At 48.5% G+C, this 18,841-nt stretch overlaps 1 protein-coding gene across 1 annotated transcript in view; it reads left to right on the top strand.

The window, feature by feature from the left end:
• The first annotated feature begins 218 nt into the window (after positions 1-218).
• Positions 219-18,841, top strand: part of LOC112573896 (steroid 17-alpha-hydroxylase/17,20 lyase-like) — a 36,569-nt gene continuing 17,946 nt past the window's right edge. The window contains exons 1-6 of the mRNA XM_025254585.1: positions 219-915; positions 2,154-2,369; positions 2,646-2,858; positions 3,125-3,248; positions 3,332-3,480; positions 4,138-4,251. Coding sequence (XP_025110370.1) covers positions 340-915; positions 2,154-2,369; positions 2,646-2,858; positions 3,125-3,248; positions 3,332-3,480; positions 4,138-4,251 — 1,392 coding nt within the window. The 5' untranslated portion in view covers positions 219-339. The remainder of the gene's footprint in view (positions 916-2,153; positions 2,370-2,645; positions 2,859-3,124; positions 3,249-3,331; positions 3,481-4,137; positions 4,252-18,841) is intronic.

Genomic DNA, 18,841 nt, shown 5'->3' with positions numbered 1-18,841 from the left:
CTTCGCGAGGCAGTTCACAATCACACTTTGACACTAAGTAAAACACGGTAAACAGAAATAGAAAACAGACTGATTGCGGTACTTCAAGATATTTATACCACTTTTCCTTTGGTAATGTGATCATTTCTAAATATAACGGTGACGACGGCTTGCATCAGCTCCCACGGCTCGAGTGATGTTGTCGACACAGCAGAATGTGGTGCGAGGGGAGGTGCGTGTCTAATACGTAATCACACTGAATTTTGCACCTGTTGTTAATTTAACCGTCCAAGTCGATCCAAGGCAAGAGTTATAATTATATTCTCTTCTCCGCTGGCGACAGCTGGTCTTTGTGAGGCCATGACGAGAGAGAGAGAAAGACCCTGTTATTTATTTAGACAATTTATTTTCTGTGTCGAAAGGAACGTTTGGCCTCCTCTTGCTTTGCACTTTTTCCATGCTGGGTGTCTGCTGCGCACGTTGGTGCAGGAGCAGAGAGCGTGTACCCGGGTGGGAAGATACAACAGCATGATACAGTCGATAGGCATTGTGGGTGCCGTGCCAGCGGGTGTTGTGTGTGCAGCTTCGTGTGTCGTCGTGCTCATCGTCGTGTTGCTGCGACGACTGACCTCACGGCAGCAGGATGGACAGTCGTCCGGTCAGACAGCTGCACTGCCTCTGCCACCCGGGCCTCGGGGTGCAAAGGCTGTGCTTTCTTTACTGAGGGGCATTACCTTGGGTAACTTTCACCTGGAAGCGCAGACGTGGGCACCGCCTTGCACCCCGATCTCGATGTGCACCAGTCGCCTGGGTAGCTTTGTGTCCATCAACCACCCGGATCTGGTCAGAGAGGCCTTCGCTGGACGCCACACTGAGTCGATCACTAATGATCGTCCCGAAACGTTCATTGGAAAGTTTCTCTTCTACGGATATAAGGTAATGACACTACACATATGCATTCCTCTACATCCCATTTTTGCTGACTCCAAATTACTGCAGTATATTCATACAACACACTTTCACTGACACACGGTAACTGCAGTAGTTGCGTACAGTAGTCTGCAATATATTTTTATGAACGAAAGCTAACAGTAATTTACACAAGCAGATCGACAATACTTCTACGGAGCTACGTTAGCTGTAGTATTTACATAAAACTACAACATATTTCTACCTACCCAAGGCAACCATAACACGTACACACAATGCTACAAATATATTTCTACCGATCGAAAGAACATTACCGAGATAACTATCACTAGTCCAAGCCCGAGGTAACGGGACTGTCGACAGAAGCAGCAACATTACACGATTTCTACTCCGTCACTTTGAAGTAAGCGGAAAGGACATATTCTGCATTTATTTTCCACTTAAATTGCTCGTACATGTACTTTGAAATCGTTTTGTGCAAAGGAAGTTTAAACATTTCTGCTATTCCTCTGCCGCAATTACCACCACTGCCGGTGCTTGGGTCCGAACTCCCCAACGAAAACAGGAGTTTCGTGAACACCCTCCTTCTCCTCCAAACTTACACTGTTTAAATGACAGTAATTTATTGCCTTGCAATTTGAATTATCTTACAATACAGCCGCAAAAAAGTGTACTAATGTGTATGAATATGCGAAAATGTGTCAAATCTTCCAACACTTGTTGCCATTGCGCGAAGGCCGCCGTAAGTTTCTCTCTGTACGACATAGATTACTTATCATTACTTATTATTAACTTCCAGAGGCAGCTGCTACACGGTATGTCCTCAGTGTAAAATCTTGTTAGCGATACTGTTCGAGTGACACGCCTTGTCTACTAACTGTCCTAACTGCTGCAAGTGCGTCACGCATGAGCGCCAGTCCGTGCACGAGCAGTTGATTCCCCCTCCTACCACACAGGGGATAGTGGGGTTGTGTAGGTGGAATGTTTCACGCCAATCTCTTTAGCACTAGCACTGCATCTGTTACACGTAATTTGACATACCTGGGTGTGCAAAACCTAACAGTACAAATGTTTGTTAAATATAATGTTATTTGAAATGTACTAGAAAGCGTAATTTTTTTCATTACATTCACACTTTTATATTTTAAGTTTTGTTTATTGAATAAAATCCCTAGACGTAAAGAAAACAATTTGTACTCTTTTTAGTAGATTTCAAACAAAGCTGTGTACGTCTTGTGTACCAGGACATCGGCTTTACCTCCATCACACCCGAGTGGTTTGTACAGCGAAAGATGTTCCACTCGGCATTGAGGCTGTACGGTGACGGTGTGCAGAGGTTCGAGTCCACAGTACAGGAAGAAGTGCGGCGGTTGATGGAAGAGCTGGAGCAATGCCTAGGGGAGGATGTTTATATAGAAGAACACCTCTCCTTCTCTCTGTTGTGTATCCTCTCCATCCTGGTAATGTTGAGGCTTTAGTAAAAGTTTTCCCCCTTTTTATTCATTCGGGAATACATGTAGTGAATGAATGAACGCGTCAACACACCTGGGATTTGAATCTTTACTTCTCATTGTAAGCAGACGGTTTGCTGATTTCTCATTTATATTTGCTAAGGGCTGCATAATCATTTGGTTTTCATGATCTTAAAAATAGCTACACATAAATTCATATTTTTTTTTTTTAACCAAACCCAGCACATTTTCTTCCTGACAACCAGTTGAGTTTTCCCGTTACAGCTGACAGGCGAGCGGCCGGCCAAGGACTCCCCCGTGCCCACCGCCATACGACAACTGGACCGTGCCATCAGCACTATGGGCACACCTTCTGTGGATACACTGCTACGCTTTCTACCCTGGCTGCGCCTCGTGCCAGGCTGGTTCCGAAGACAGTGTCACGTGACCCGCGAGAGCCGCGACTACCTCATCGATACCATCGTTAGCCGTGCGCAGGTAACATAATAAAGGCGTGTACTGTGTGTGTGTGCGCGCACATGCGCGTGAGAAAGCGTAAATGAGTGCTTGCACGAGTTTAAAGAGTGACAGTGAACGTGTGTACGTGATTGAGCGAATTTCTGGGTGCACGGGTATGTGAGCGACTAAGTGTGTGTGAAGGTGTTTGTGCGAGCGACTGAGTGAATGCTTGCATATCTGTATGGACGTGTGTGTGTGTGTGTGAGACTTTGATGAGATTACCAGTGTGGTAGTTGCGTTGCTAGGCAACAGTGTCGGCGGACCACCCACGCGGCATCGTGGACGCCCTGCTGCTGGCTCAGCGCGCGGGAGGGTTGCGTGTGACAGATGACCACGTCAAGGGCCTCATTCTGGACATCGTTGTGGGCGGTGAGTAGCGGTCACTTCTATGTAGCCTCCCCTTACGCTTGATGGCCTGCAGCCACTCACTGCACTTATGACGCTATCTGCAGGTTACGTCACCTCTCTGACGTCATTCCTGAGCACGCTCATTGTGTTTCTCAACTGCCCGCACGTGGTCCGGTCCATTCAGGCTGAAATCGACGATGTCATAGGTCAGAAGACTCCAACCCTGGAGTACCGCAAAGACCTCCATTACACAGTAAGCAGCACTTTACAACGGTAACAAAATAATACAAACATTGCAGCCTTTAGTGGGATTTTTCTATCTACTGTTTTATTATTTTGGATCGTCTGTCGCCATGGCGATATTTTATTATGTTGCCGGGGTTTAGTGTTGCGTTTCAACATTTCTGAGGGTTTTTTGGGCGGTAGAGGGGATGTGAGGGTGTTTATGTTTTTTTGTTTTTGTTTTTGTTTTTTTTTTTTGGGGGGGGGGGGGAAGGAGGAGGGAGAAGTACGGGGATAACTTTCTTCCAGAACTTATCAACAGTTTGAGCGAGCTTTTACGTGTGTCTCATCATCAAGTGCTTCAGAAATAGTAATACAATCATTTTTGTTTTTACAAATAGACTTACTTTTTGTAATTTGAGGTCGGAGATTCAATAGCTTTGTAAGTAGAATATGATGATAAGACATTAAATACTGAACATGCTGCTAATGACAAGGCTTTGAATCCCTTGACGCCACCCGGAAGTGTCGTAAAACATGAATTTTCTGCGCAGATTTCCGCTGTCAAAGGTAAGCGTGTTTGTCACTGTCACTTGTAAACATCACCAGGTCACGTCACAGTTTGCCTCAAGTGTTTGTCACTATTCAATGTAAACAACACCTGCTCGTAACGTCACACTGTGTGCAGGAAGCCACTCTGCTGGAGGTTCTGAGGTTCATGCGGGTTTTCCCCCTGGGACTCCCACACCTGTGCCAGAAGGCCACGGAAATCGGCGGTTACCATATTCCCAAAGGAACGCTGGTAAGGTGGCCAGTCGGTTGTAGTAGAGCTTGACGTTCCACGCCTTTACTAGAGAACTTGTGATATAAGAACCGCTTACTTATGAACAATGTCAAAATCCAAAGGAAAATCCGAAGAAAAAGAAAATTTAAAAATTGGTCACGTTAAGTACAGTTAAAAAGGGACCTTCTTTAAATGAAGTCGAGTACTAAAAGCCCGGGAGTTGTTCTCCCGATGGATCCTCTTACCCACGGCCACAGTTTGACCAAAGTTGTTTGGCTTCCATAAGGATGATGGGCTGGGAAAATCGAGCATAGTACCAGAGCTCCGAATTTGTTCACTAGCCTAGTTTGACACTTGTCCATCACAACACTGTCTTTTTACACTAAACTTGACCCAACCCAAGGTGCCTGTCAGAAAATCATGACTAGGTTCTGCTTAATTAAAAAATAAACTTTACTAAGCTAAAATGAAAACGTGGTGATAACAATCGTCAAGAAAACAAACTGAACAGAGGTTCACAAGAAGGAACTCAAACGTACACAGCAACAAAAAGAAGTGATGGCATTGAACACATTAGCTTCCACCCTGTCCTCCCATGTATCTTGGTGCGGCCGACAGATGATCAGTAAGAAGAGAAAGTGGGACAAAAGAAAAGTCCTCCACGCGATAAAAACAACAACAGAACGTGAACTTGCTGGCAAATCTTTGGTGGAAATTCCTCAACGCAGGCGTCCAGGGGCAGGGCCGCCGAGAGCCAGCCCGGGCCCCGGGACAGACGACCTCTCCGGGCCCCTTGTACTTGTAATCGTAAATTATTTTCCCAGTATATAATGTATGTTTACAATTCGAATCTCAATATCTACACTTCATTCAGTAACGAAATATAGACTGCAAACAGTAGGACAAGTGCACTAGGATCTACATCACTACTTGAACATAATGTTGTTTACATGCGAGTGGTTAGTAAATGAGGACAAATGATGTTAAAGGATCAGACTTGTAGCACCCCGCTCCACAGCCCCCCCCCGCCCTTTAGTAAGGACTGTTACGTCAGCAGCGATGTCAAAACCTCGACAGATTAGAACAACGGGTAGATGTATCACATAGCTTTTTGTTCTAAGTGCTGCGCTTGTGTACTAAGCTTACTGAATGTTCTCTATGTAAGTGATTTATACTTCTACATGTAAAGAGGAAGAACCGAAGAAGTAAATGCCTAAACAAGTCTTCATCGAGTGTCGTTAATAACCTCATTAAAAAAGTGTTTGCTGCGACGAACAGCAGAACACATCAGTTATCATTTTTATCAACTTACATAACAAACACGCAGCACCTATCGAAAGTCCCTTCCTATATTATTCCTTTAGCAAAACCGCACGCGCGCGCGCACACACACACACACAATAACTACACACACGCATGCTGTTACACGTAAACAAATATCTGAACTGAACTGTCGCCTTCAGACTCTTTAAAGCAGAAATTTTGAATTCATCCAACTTTTTACGAAGCATAAACTCGGTCGACTTCAACCCCCATCAGTCACTAGCCGTTAAAATACCTGCTGAGTTTTAGAAGACAAAGCAACTGTTTTAAAGACTAGTTAGCTAGTAAGTGTTAATACTTTTAATATTTAAGGAGATTAGAATGTTTTGTAAAAATGACAGAAAAATAGAAATGTTTAGCATATTTTAGCTGAATCGTAATAGTTCATAGAACAAAGTTATACAGTACTAATATTGTCATTTTACCTGCTGACTAAAAACTTTATGAGCTTTTCTCACAAACTTCATTATTGTCAGTCAATTTGAGACGCTAGTCACTCTCATTGACACTGATGTTCCTGCCTTGTCAAATGCTATTTGCCAATAAACTCGATTACTATACTGTATGGTAGTGTGCGACATCGCAGTTAGTGGGGATGGAACATAGCACGCACACAGGGGGTGGAGGCTGGCGATGTGGGGGTCGGGTGGTCGCTGGCCGGGTGACAGCCACGTGACAGAGGGAAGGTGTGAGGGGGTCGACTAGCGACAGGATGCAGGTGCGCGATGTGGTTGGATACGCCTAATCAACCATCCAAACAAAGTTATGCAGAGGGCAACCAGAATCACGAGGTCAGAAGAGTTGGAGGACTTACGGATACATGTATCACCATCTTCAGTGTACCCTGCGCAGCAAACATTCTTCCTGCGATAGGCGAGCTCCGTGACCACTTTGTACGTTGACCTCAGCTCTGTTTTGTAAGCAGCAAATGTTGTTTAACTCGAGATACATGCATACGAAAAAATAGAAAGACGAGACAAAAATGGCGTATCATACGACTACTTCTAAGATGTTAATCTTTTCCTATTCCTTTGGCTAAGGAGCATACACATATTTTAGTTACAGAAGTCTTACAAAACAAGTGCGAGCATGACAACTGTGAAATTATAGGTCACGAATCACATTCGCATACACAAACGCATACACTCACATTCACACTTACCACCAGACCTTCCTATATGCACCAGGCCCTCACTCAGACCAGGCCCTTTTCGTATACTTGAAGGAAACGAGGTACACATAAGCTTCTAATGCCAAAGCGAAGAAAGTGATGAATCAAATTTTTTTCTCAAAGTTTTGCACCAGGCCCTCCCTTTGCACCAGACCCTCCTCTTTGCACCAGACCCTCCCATCGAAGTGGAACTTTTGTTAAAAAAAAGTTTTGCACCAGGCCGTACCTGTGCACCAGACCCTCCTCTCTGCACCAGACCCTCCTCTCTGCACCAGACCCTCCCATCGACCTGGAACTTTTGTTAAAAAAAAGTTTTGCACTAGGCCCTCCCCCGGGTTTGTTTGCTTTTGTTTTGTTTTGTTTTTGGTTTTTTGGTTGTTTTTTTTTTAAATGGTAAGGGTTAGAGTGTTCTGCAATTCACATTAATTCACGCAACTGGCTGCGTTCTTCATCGACGTGCGAGTCGAGTGATCCCACCGCCTAAAGTTCTTTCATTTCTTTTCATCTGCTTTGCTTTGCCAGACCTGTTATTGCTCAATCTCTTGTGGCTAAACGCCACTTCTGCCTCTAAGAAGTTAGCACCGATGCGTGAAGAATCGGTGAACTATTTCACAGGCTAGAGACTCGCCCGTTGTCGGAATTAATCAGACAAATCGCTCCACCACCTAAGAACGGCCATGCGCCACCACCCACCGAATCAAGAAAAAGATATCAATCTGTCAATGCTTACAGTGTGCGGAGTGGGTGTGTTTTACCGTGTTGAATCAAATTAAGCCACAGGCTCCACTCCTGGTGGTGACCTTCCGTCAATTCCTTTAAGTTTCAGCTTTGCAACCATACTTCCCCTGGAACCCGAAAAGTTTGGTTTCAGAGTCGATGAAGCGACACTTGCACAAAGCTAGTTGGCATCGTTTATGGTCAGAACAATGACAGTATTTAATCGTCTTCGAACCTCTGACTAGTTCTTGACTAATGAAAATATGCTTGGCAAATGCTTTCGCAGTTGTTCGTCTTGCGAAGACGACCCTGCGAAGAGCCGCGCACGCTCAGGCTTCGCGCAGTGACCGTCGCGAGACGGACCGCACGGCCATGCCTCAGATGCAACTACGAGTTTTTAAGCGCAACGACTTTAATATACGCTATTGGAGCTGGAATTACCACGGCTGCTGGCACCAGACTTGCCCTCCAATAGATCCTCGTTAAAGGGTTTAAAGTGTACTCATTCCAATTGCGGAGCCTCAAAAGAGTTCCGTATTGTTATTTTTCGTCACTACCTCCCCGAGCTGGGAGTGGGTAAGTTGCGCGCCTGGTGCCTTCCTTGGATGTGGTATCCGTTTCTCATGCTCCCTCTCCGGAATCACACCCTGATTCCCCGTTACCCGTTGTCAACATGGTAGGTCTATCACGTACCATCGACAGTTGATAAGGCAGACATTTGAAAGATGCCTCGCCGGCTCGAGGCCATGCGATCGGCACAAAAGTTATCCAGAGTCATTAAAAAGGAACGGGGCCGAGACCCGACTGATTTTGAACTAATAAAAGCGTTCTTTCCCCTCTTTAACGGGTCGGAGTTGGTTTGCATGTATTAGCTCTAGAATTGCCACAGTTATCCAAGTAGAAATGGATCATCTAAGGAACCTCGACTGATTTTCATGAGCCATTCGCGGTTTCACCGTACGAGGCATGGCTTAATCTTTGAGAACAAGCATATGACTACTGGTAGGATCAACCAGAATGCTGTTGGGTGTACACGTAACCGACTCCCACGAAGCAGTCGCCGCTGGGGCGCGGTCCTGCGTTCGTGGGTGCTTTTCGCTCTTGCAACCGAATCATCGGTTCAAATTTTCAACGTGCGGAGCGTTCACCCGATCGACACGGGCGCGCTCTTCCACTCGAGACACAGTCAAGCGTTATTCGATACGCCGACGCGGCTGGCCGAAAGGAAAGGAGCACGACGAACCCCTCTCTCTGCTCAACCAGCCACGCCTGAGCCGTGGGAAACGCGACAGCGAAAGCCGCGCGAATCGCCACCAAGCCAACCCGTACCAGACCTTCTTCGGTCCGCTTCGAAAAACCGGCTCGCAGCAGGACGGGACGCAGACAACGATCACTTTCGACCGAGGGCGTCGCACGCCGAGCGAGCGCTCATTTGCCGACGCAAAATCCAAAACTGGGTGAGCACTACATGGCTAATAGTAACCTTTCTCTATTGCCATGTTCACTTTCTCGCGCCTTTCGGCACACCTGCTCCCCATATATATAGCGCCGATTTTGCCCTTCCCTGCCTTGTGCCACGCCTCCCCTTGCACCAGACCCTCCTCACCAGACCCTCCGCTCGAACGAACATTTTACAAGTTTGGCACCAGGCCCTCCGCACCAGACCCTCCGCACCAGACCCTCCTGTTCGGTTAACTTGAAGGAAACGAGGTTCCCTAAGCTTCCAGTTCCAAAATGAAGTTACTAATGACTAGAAGTGTGTTTTCAATGTGTTGCACCAGACCATCCGCTTTGCACCAGACCATCCGCTCGAACGAACATTTTACAAGTTTGGCACCAGACCCTCCGCACCAGACCCTCCTCACCAGACCCTCCCCTCGAACGAACATTTTATAAGTTTGGCACCAGGCCCTCCGCACCAGACCCTCCGCACCAGACCCTCCTGTTCGGTTAACTTGAAGGAAACGAGGTTCCCCTAAGCTTCCAGTTCCAAAATGAAGTTACTAATGACTAGAAGTGTGTTTTCAATGTGTTGCACCAGACCATCCGCTTTGCACCAGACCATCCGCTCGAACGAACATTTTACAAGTTTTGCACCAGACCCTCCGCACCAGACCCTCCTCTCGAACGAACATTTTCCAAGTTTTGCACCAGACCCTCCGCACCAGACCCTCCGCACCAGACCCTCCGCACCAGACCCTCCTGTTCGGTTTACTTGAAGGAAACTAGGTTCCCCTAAGCTTCCAGTACCAAAATGAAGTTACTAATGACTAGAAGTGTGTTTTCAATGTGTTGCACCAGACCATCCGCTTTGCACCAGACCATCTGCTCGAACGAACATTTTACAAGTTTGGCACCAGACCCTCCGCACCAGACACTCCTCACCAGACCCTCCGCTCGAACGAACATTTTACAAGTTTGGCACCAGGCCCTCCGCACCAGACCCTCCTCACCAGAACCTCCGCTCGACGAACATTTTACAAGTTTGGCACCAGGCCCTCCGCACCAGACCCTCCTCACCAGACCCTCCTCACCAGACCCTCCTCTCGAACGAACATTTTCCAAGTTTGGCACCAGACCCTCCTCACCAGACCCTCCCCTCGAACGAACATTTTACAAGTTTGGCACCAGGCTCTTCGCACCAGACCCTCCGCACCAGACCCTCCTGTTGGGTTAACTTGAAGGAAACGAGGTTCCCCTAAGCTTCCAGTTCCAAAATGAAGTTACTAATGACTAGAAGTGTGTTTTCAATGTGTTGCACCAGACCATCCTCTCTGCACCAGACCCTCCCATCGACCTGGAACTTTTGTTAAAAAAAAGTTTTGCACTAGGCCCTCCCCCGGGTTTGTTTGCTTTTGTTTTGTTTTGTCTTTTGTTTTTTGGGGTTGTTTTTTTTTGAAAATGGTAAGGGTTAGAGTGTTCTGCAATTCACATTAATTCACGCAACTGGCTGCGTTCTTCATCGACGTGCGAGTCGAGTGATCCCACCGCCTAAAGTTCTGTCATTTCTTTTCATCTGCTTTGCAACGATATTTGAAAGGTTTCAACAAAATGCGAAATGAATGAAAAAAAATGTAAAGCTAGGGAACAGCCACGCGAGAATGTGCCTCTCTTTACACTTTCGCCGATGCCACCCCCGAGGCGAGAGTCCGGGGCGTTACTGAGAGCCTGACTCGGCACAAGCTTTCCCTCCGGTTTGATAGACTTTTTCAGACTCTCGACGCGGAGGCCAGCTACCCTCACTAAACCGTTCACTCGGTAGTAGTGACAGGCGGTGTGTGTGTAGAAAGGGCATCGACGTAATTACTGGGAATTCCTCGTTGATAAGAAGAATTTCAAGCCCCCAATCCCTATCACGAAGGACGTTCAAGGGGTGCGCACTGTTTTCAAAGCATGGTCACATCCACCTTGATTCCTTCTAAAGGCAGCCAGACCTGTTATTGCTCAATCTCTTGTGGCTAAACGCCACTTCTCCCTCTAAGAAGTTAGCACCGATGCGTGAAGAATCGGTGAACTCTTTAACAGGCTAGAGACAGTTATCGGAATTAATCAGACAAATCGCTCCACCACCTAAGAACGGCCATGCGCCACCACCCACCGAATCAAGAAAAAGATATCAATCTGTCAATCCTTACAGTGTGCGGAGTGGGTGTGTTTTACCGTGTTGAATCAAATTAAGCCGCAGGCTCCACTCCTGGTGGTGACCTTCCGTCAATTCCTTTAAGTTTCAGCTTTGCAACCGTACTTCCCCTGGAACCCGAAAAGTTTGGTTTCAGAGTCGATGAAGCGACACTTGCACAAAGCTAGTTGGCATCGTTTATGGTCAGAACAATGACAGTATTTAATCGTCTTCGAACCTCTGACTAGTTCTTGACTAATGAAAATATGCTTGGCAAATGCTTTCGCAGTTGTTCGTCTTGCGAAGACGACCCTGCGAAGAGCCGCGCACGCTCAGGCTTCGCGCAGTGACCGTCGCGAGACGGACCGCACGGCCATGCCTCAGATGCAACTACGAGTTTTTAAGCGCAACGACTTTAATATACGCTATTGGAGCTGGAATTACCACGGCTGCTGGCACCAGACTTGCCCTCCAATAGATCCTCGTTAAAGGGTTTAAAGTGTACTCATTCCAATTGCGGAGCCTCAAAAGAGTTCCGTATTGTTATTTTTCGTCACTACCTCCCTAGCCGGGAGTGGGTAAGTTGCGCGCCTGGTGCCTTCCTTGGATGTGGTATCCGTTTCTCATGCTCCCTCTCCGGAATCACACCCTGATTCCCCGTTACCCGTTGTCAACATGGTAGGTCTATCACGTACCATCGACAGTTGATAAGGCAGACATTTGAAAGATGCCTCGCCGGCTCGAGGCCATGCGATCGGCACAAAGTTATCCAGAGTCATTAAAAGGAACGGGGCCGAGACCCCGACTGATTTTGAACTAATAAAAGCGTTCTTTCCCCTCTTTGACGGGTCGGAGTTGGTTTGCATGTATTAGCTCTAGAATTGCCACAGTTATCCAAGTAGAAATGGATCATCTAAGGAACCTCGACTGATTTCATGAGCCATTCGCGGTTTCACCGTACGAGGCATGGCTTAATCTTTGAGAACAAGCATATGACTACTGGTAGGATCAACCAGAATGCTGTTGGTGTACACGTAACCGACTCCCACGAAGCAGTCGCCGCTGGGGCGCGGGTCCTGCGTTCGTGGGTGCTTTTCGCTCTTGCAACCGAATCATCGGTTCAAATTTTCAACGTGCGGAGCGTTCACCCGATCGACACGGGCGCGCTCTTCCACTCGAGACACAGTCAAGCGTTATTCGATACGCCGACGCGGCTGGCCGAAAGGAAAGGAGCACGACGAACCCCTCTCTCTGCTCAACCAGCCCACGCCTGAGCCGTGGGAAACGCGACAGCGAAAGCCGCGCGAATCGCCACCAAGCCAACCCGTACCAGACCTTCTTCGGTCCGCTTCGAAAACCGGCTCGCAGCAGGACGGGACGCAGACAACGATCACTTTCGACCGAGGGCGTCGCACGCCGAGCGAGCGCTCATTTGCCGACGCAAAATCCAAAACTGGGTGAGCACTACATGGCTAATAGTAACCTTTCTCTATTGCCATGTTCACTTTCTCGCGCCTTTCGGCACACCTGCTCCCCATATATATAGCGCCGATTTTGCCCTTCCCTGCCTTGTGCCACGCCTCCCCTTGCACCAGACCCTCCTCACCAGACCCTCCGCTCGAACGAACATTTTACAAGTTTGGCACCAGGCCCTCCGCACCAGACCCTCCTCTCGAACGAACATTTTACAAGTTTGGCACCAGGCCTCCGCACCAGACCCTCCGCACCAGACCCTCCTGTTCGGTTAACTTGAAGGAAACGAGGTTCCCCTAAGCTTCCAGTTCCAAAATGAAGTTACTAATGACTAGAAGTGTGTTTTCAATGTGTTGCACCAGACCATCCGCTTTGCACCAGACCATCCGCTCGAACGAACATTTTACAAGTTTGGCACCAGACCCTCCGCACCAGACCCTCCTCACCAGACCCTCCCCTCGAACGAACATTTTACAAGTTTGGCACCAGGCCCTCCGCACCAGACCCTCCGCACCAGACCCTCCTGTTCGGTTAACTTGAAGGAAACGAGGTTCCCCTAAGCTTCCAGTTCCAAAATGAAGTTACTAATGACTAGAAGTGTGTTTTCAATGTGTTGCACCAGACCATCCGCTTTGCACCAGACCCTCCTCTCTGCACCAGACCCTCCCATCGACCTGGAACTTTTGTTAAAAAAAAGTTTTGCACTAGGCCCTCCCCCGGGTTTGTTTGCTTTTGTTTTGTTTTGTCTTTTGTTTTTGGGGGTTGTTTTTTTTTGAAAATGGTAAGGGTTAGAGTGTTCTGCAATTCACATTAATTCACGCAACTGGCTGCGTTCTTCATCGACGTGCGAGTCGAGTGATCCCACCGCCTAAAGTTCTGTCATTTCTTTTCATCTGCTTTGCAACGATATTTGAAAGGTTTCAACAAAATGCGAAATGAATGAAAAAAATTGTAAAGCTAGGGAACAGCCACGCGAGAATGTGCCTCTCTTTACACTTTCGCCGATGCCACCCCCGAGGCGAGAGTCCGGGGCGTTACTGAGAGCCTGACTCGGCAAAAGCTTTCCCTCCGGTTTGATAGACTTTTTCAGACTCTCGACGCGGAGGCCAGCTACCTCTCACTAAACCGTTCACTCGGTAGTAGTGACAGGTGTGTGTAGAAAGGGCATCGACGTAATTACTGGGAATTCCTCGTTGATAAGAAGAATTTCAAGCCCCCAATCCCTATCACGAAGGACGTTCAATGGGTTCGCACTGTTTTCAAAGCATGGTCACATCCACCTTGATTCCTTCTAAAGGCAGCCAGACCTGTTATTGCTCAATCTCTTGTGGCTAAACGCCACTTCTCCCTCTAAGAAGTTAGCACCGATGCGTGAAGAATCGGTGAACTCTTTAACAGGCTAGAGATTCGCCCGTTATCGGAATTAATCAGACAAATCGCTCCACCACCTAAGAACGGCCATGCGCCACCACCCACCGAATCAAGAAAAAGATATCAATCTGTCAATCCTTACAGTGTGCGGAGTGGGTGTGTTTTACCGTGTTGAATCAAATTAAGCCGCAGGCTCCACTCCTGGTGGTGACCTTCCGTCAATTCCTTTAAGTTTCAGCTTTGCAACCATACTTCCCCTGGAACCCGAAAAGTTTGATTTCAGAGTCGATGAAGCGACACTTGCACAAAGCTAGTTGGCATCGTTTATGGTCAGAACAATGACAGTATTTAATCGTCTTCGAACCTCTGACTAGTTCTTGACTAATGAAAATATGCTTGGCAAATGCTTTCGCAGTTGTTCGTCTTGCGAAGACGACCCTGCGAAGAGCCGCGCACGCTCAGGCTTCGCGCAGTGACCGTCGCGAGACGGACCGCACGGCCATGCCTCAGATGCAACTACGAGTTTTTAAGCGCAACGACTTTAATATACGCTATTGGAGCTGGAATTACCACGGCTGCTGGCACCAGACTTGCCCTCCAATAGATCCTCGTTAAAGGGTTTAAAGTGTACTCATTCCAATTGCGGAGCCTCAAAAGAGTTCCGTATTGTTATTTTTCGTCACTACCTCCCCTAGCCGGGAGTGGGTAAGTTGCGCGCCTGGTGCCTTCCTTGGATGTGGTATCCGTTTCTCATGCTCCCTCTCCGGAATCACACCCTGATTCCCCGTTACCCGTTGTCAACATGGTAGGTCTATCACGTACCATCGACAGTTGATAAGGCAGACATTTGAAAGATGCCTCGCCGGCTCGAGGCCATGCGATCGGCACAAAGTTATCCAGAGTCATTAAAAGGAACGGGGCCGAGACCCCGACTGATTTTGAACTAATAAAAGCGTTCTTTCCCCTCTTTGACGGGTCGGAGTTGGTTTGCATGTATTAGCTCTAGAATTGCCACAGTTATCCAAGTAGAAATGGATCATCTAAGGAACCTCGACTGATTTCATGAGCCATTCGCGGTTTCACCGTACGAGGCATGGCTTAATCTTTGAGAACAAGCATATGACTACTGGTAGGATCAACCAGAATGCTGTTGGGTGTACACGTAACCGACTCCCACGAAGCAGTCGCCGCTGGGCGCGGGTCCTGCGTTCGTGGGTGCTTTTCGCTCTTGCAACCGAATCATCGGTTCAAATTTTTCAACGTGCGGAGCGTTCACCCGATCGACACGGGCGCGCTCTTCCACTCGAGACACAGTCAAGCGTTATTCGATACGCCGACGCGGCTGGCCGAAAGGAAAGGAGCACGACGAACCCCTCTCTCTGCTCAACCAGCCCACGCCTGAGCCGTGGGAAACGCGACAGCGAAAGCCGCGCGAATCGCCACCAAGCCAACCCGTACCAGACCTTCTTCGGTCCGCTTCGAAAACCGGCTCGCAGCAGGACGGGACGCAGACAACGATCACTTTCGACCGAGGGCGTCGCACGCCGAGCGAGCGCTCATTTGCCGACGCAAAATCCAAAACTGGGTGAGCACTACATGGCTAATAGTAACCTTTCTCTATTGCCATGTTCACTTTCTCGCGCCTTTCGGCACACCTGCTCCCCATATATATAGCGCCGATTTTGCCCTTCCCTGCCTTGTGCCACGCCTCCCCTTGCACCAGACCCTCCTCACCAGACCCTCCGCTCGAACGAACATTTTACAAGTTTGGCACCAGGCCCTCCGCACCAGACCCTCCTCTCGAACGAACATTTTACAAGTTTGGCACCAGGCCCTCCGCACCAGACCCTCCGCACCAGACCCTCCTGTTCGGTTAACTTGAAGGAAACGAGGTTCCCCTAAGCTTCCAGTTCCAAAATGAAGTTACTAATGACTAGAAGTGTGTTTTCAATGTGTTGCACCAGACCATCCGCTTTGCACCAGACCATCTGCTCGAACGAACATTTTACAAGTTTGGCACCAGACCCTCCGCACCAGACACTCCTCACCAGACCCTCCGCTCGAACGAACATTTTACAAGTTTGGCACCAGGCCCTCCGCACCAGACCCGCCTCACCAGAACCTCCGCTCGAACGAACATTTTACAAGTTTGGCACCAGGCCCTCCGCACCAGACCCTCCTCACCAGACCCTCCTCTCGAACGAACATTTTCCAAGTTTGGCACCAGACCCTCCTCACCAGACCCTCCCCTCGAACGAACATTTTACAAGTTTGGCACCAGGCTCTTCGCACCAGACCCTCCGCACCAGACCCTCCTGTTGGGTTAACTTGAAGGAAACGAGGTTCCCCTAAGCTTCCAGTTCCAAAATGAAGTTACTAATGACTAGAAGTGTGTTTTCAATGTGTTGCACCAGACCCTCCCATCGACCTGGAACTTTTGTTAAAAAAAAGTTTTGCACTAGGCCCTCCCCCGGGTTTGTTTGCTTTTGTTTTGTTTTGTCTTTTGTTTTTTGGGGTTGTTTTTTTTTGAAAATGGTAAGGGTTAGAGTGTTCTGCAATTCACATTAATTCACGCAACTGGCTGCGTTCTTCATCGACGTGCGAGTCGAGTGATCCCACCGCCTAAAGTTCTGTCATTTCTTTTCATCTGCTTTGCAACGATATTTGAAAGGTTTCAACAAAATGCGAAATGAATGAAAAAAAATGTAAAGCTAGGGAACAGCCACGCGAGAATGTGCCTCTCTTTACACTTTCGCCGATGCCACCCCCGAGGCGAGAGTCCGGGGCGTTACTGAGAGCCTGACTCGGCACAAGCTTTCCCTCCGGTTTGATAGACTTTTTCAGACTCTCGACGCGGAGGCCAGCTACCCCTCACTAAACCGTTCACTCGGTAGTAGTGACAGGCGGTGTGTAGAAAGGGCATCGACGTAATTACTGGGAATTCCTCGTTGATAAGAAGAATTTCAAGCCCCCAATCCCTATCACGAAGGACGTTCAAGGGGTGCGCACTGTTTTCAAAGCATGGTCACATCCACCTTGATTCCTTCTAAAGGCAGCCAGACCTGTTATTGCTCAATCTCTTGTGGCTAAACGCCACTTCTCCCTCTAAGAAGTTAGCACCGATGCGTGAAGAATCGGTGAACTCTTTAACAGGCTAGAGACAGTTATCGGAATTAATCAGACAAATCGCTCCACCACCTAAGAACGGCCATGCGCCACCACCCACCGAATCAAGAAAAAGATATCAATCTGTCAATCCTTACAGTGTGCGGAGTGGGTGTGTTTTACCGTGTTGAATCAAATTAAGCCGCAGGCTCCACTCCTGGTGGTGACCTTCCGTCAATTCCTTTAAGTTTCAGCTTTGCAACCGTACTTCCCCTGGAACCCGAAAAGTTTGGTTTCAGAGTCGATGAAGCGACACTTGCACAAAGCTAGTTGGCATCGTTTATGGTCAGAACAATGACAGTATTTAATCGTCTTCGAACCTCTGACTAGTTCTTGACTAATGAAAATATGCTTGGCAAATGCTTTCGCAGTTGTTCGTCTTGCGAAGACGACCCTGCGAAGAGCCGCGCACGCTCAGGCTTCGCGCAGTGACCGTCGCGAGACGGACCGCACGGCCATGCCTCAGATGCAACTACGAGTTTTTAAGCGCAACGACTTTAATATACGCTATTGGAGCTGGAATTACCACGGCTGCTGGCACCAGACTTGCCCTCCAATAGATCCTCGTTAAAGGGTTTAAAGTGTACTCATTCCAATTGCGGAGCCTCAAAAGAGTTCCGTATTGTTATTTTTCGTCACTACCTCCCCTAGCCGGGAGTGGGTAAGTTGCGCGCCTGGTGCCTTCCTTGGATGTGGTATCCGTTTCTCATGCTCCCTCTCCGGAATCACACCCTGATTCCCCGTTACCCGTTGTCAACATGGTAGGTCTATCACGTACCATCGACAGTTGATAAGGCAGACATTTGAAAGATGCCTCGCCGGCTCGAGGCCATGCGATCGGCACAAAGTTATCCAGAGTCATTAAAAGGAACGGGGCCGAGACCCCGACTGATTTTGAACTAATAAAAGCGTTCTTTCCCCTCTTTGACGGGTCGGAGTTGGTTTGCATGTATTAGCTCTAGAATTGCCACAGTTATCCAAGTAGAAATGGATCATCTAAGGAACCTCGACTGATTTCATGAGCCATTCGCGGTTTCACCGTACGAGGCATGGCTTAATCTTTGAGAACAAGCATATGACTACTGGTAGGATCAACCAGAATGCTGTTGGGTGTACACGTAACCGACTCCCACGAAGCAGTCGCCGCTGGGGCGCGGGTCCTGCGTTCGTGGGTGCTTTTCGCTCTTGCAACCGAATCATCGGTTCAAATTTTCAACGTGCGGAGCGTTCACCCGATCGACACGGGCGCGCTCTTCCACTCGAGACACAGTCAAGCGTTATTCGATACGCCGACGCGGCTGGCCGAAAGGAAAGGAGCACGACGAACCCCTCTCTCTGCTCAACCAGCCCACGCCTGAGCCGTGGGAAACGCGACAGCGAAAGCCGCGCGAATCGCCACCAAGCCAACCCGTACCAGACCTTCTTCGGTCCGCTTCGAAAACCGGCTCGCAGCAGGACGGGACGCAGACAACGATCACTTTCGACCGAGGGCGTCGCACGCCGAGCGAGCGCTCATTTGCCGACGCAAAATCCAAAACTGGGTGAGCACTACATGGCTAATAGTAACCTTTCTCTATTGCCATGTTCACTTTCTCGCGCCTTTCGGCACACCTGCTCCCCATATATATAGCGCCGATTTTGCCCTTCCCTGCCTTGTGCCACGCCTCCCCTTGCACCAGACCCTCCTCACCAGACCCTCCGCTCGAACGAACATTTTACAAGTTTGGCACCAGGCCCTCCGCACCAGACCCTCCTCTCGAACGAACATT

Source organism: Pomacea canaliculata, linkage group LG10 (genome assembly GCF_003073045.1).
Source record: "Pomacea canaliculata isolate SZHN2017 linkage group LG10, ASM307304v1, whole genome shotgun sequence".
Classification (NCBI taxonomy): domain Eukaryota; kingdom Metazoa; phylum Mollusca; class Gastropoda; order Architaenioglossa; family Ampullariidae; genus Pomacea; species Pomacea canaliculata.
This window is presented reverse-complemented; position numbering and strand designations above follow the sequence as displayed.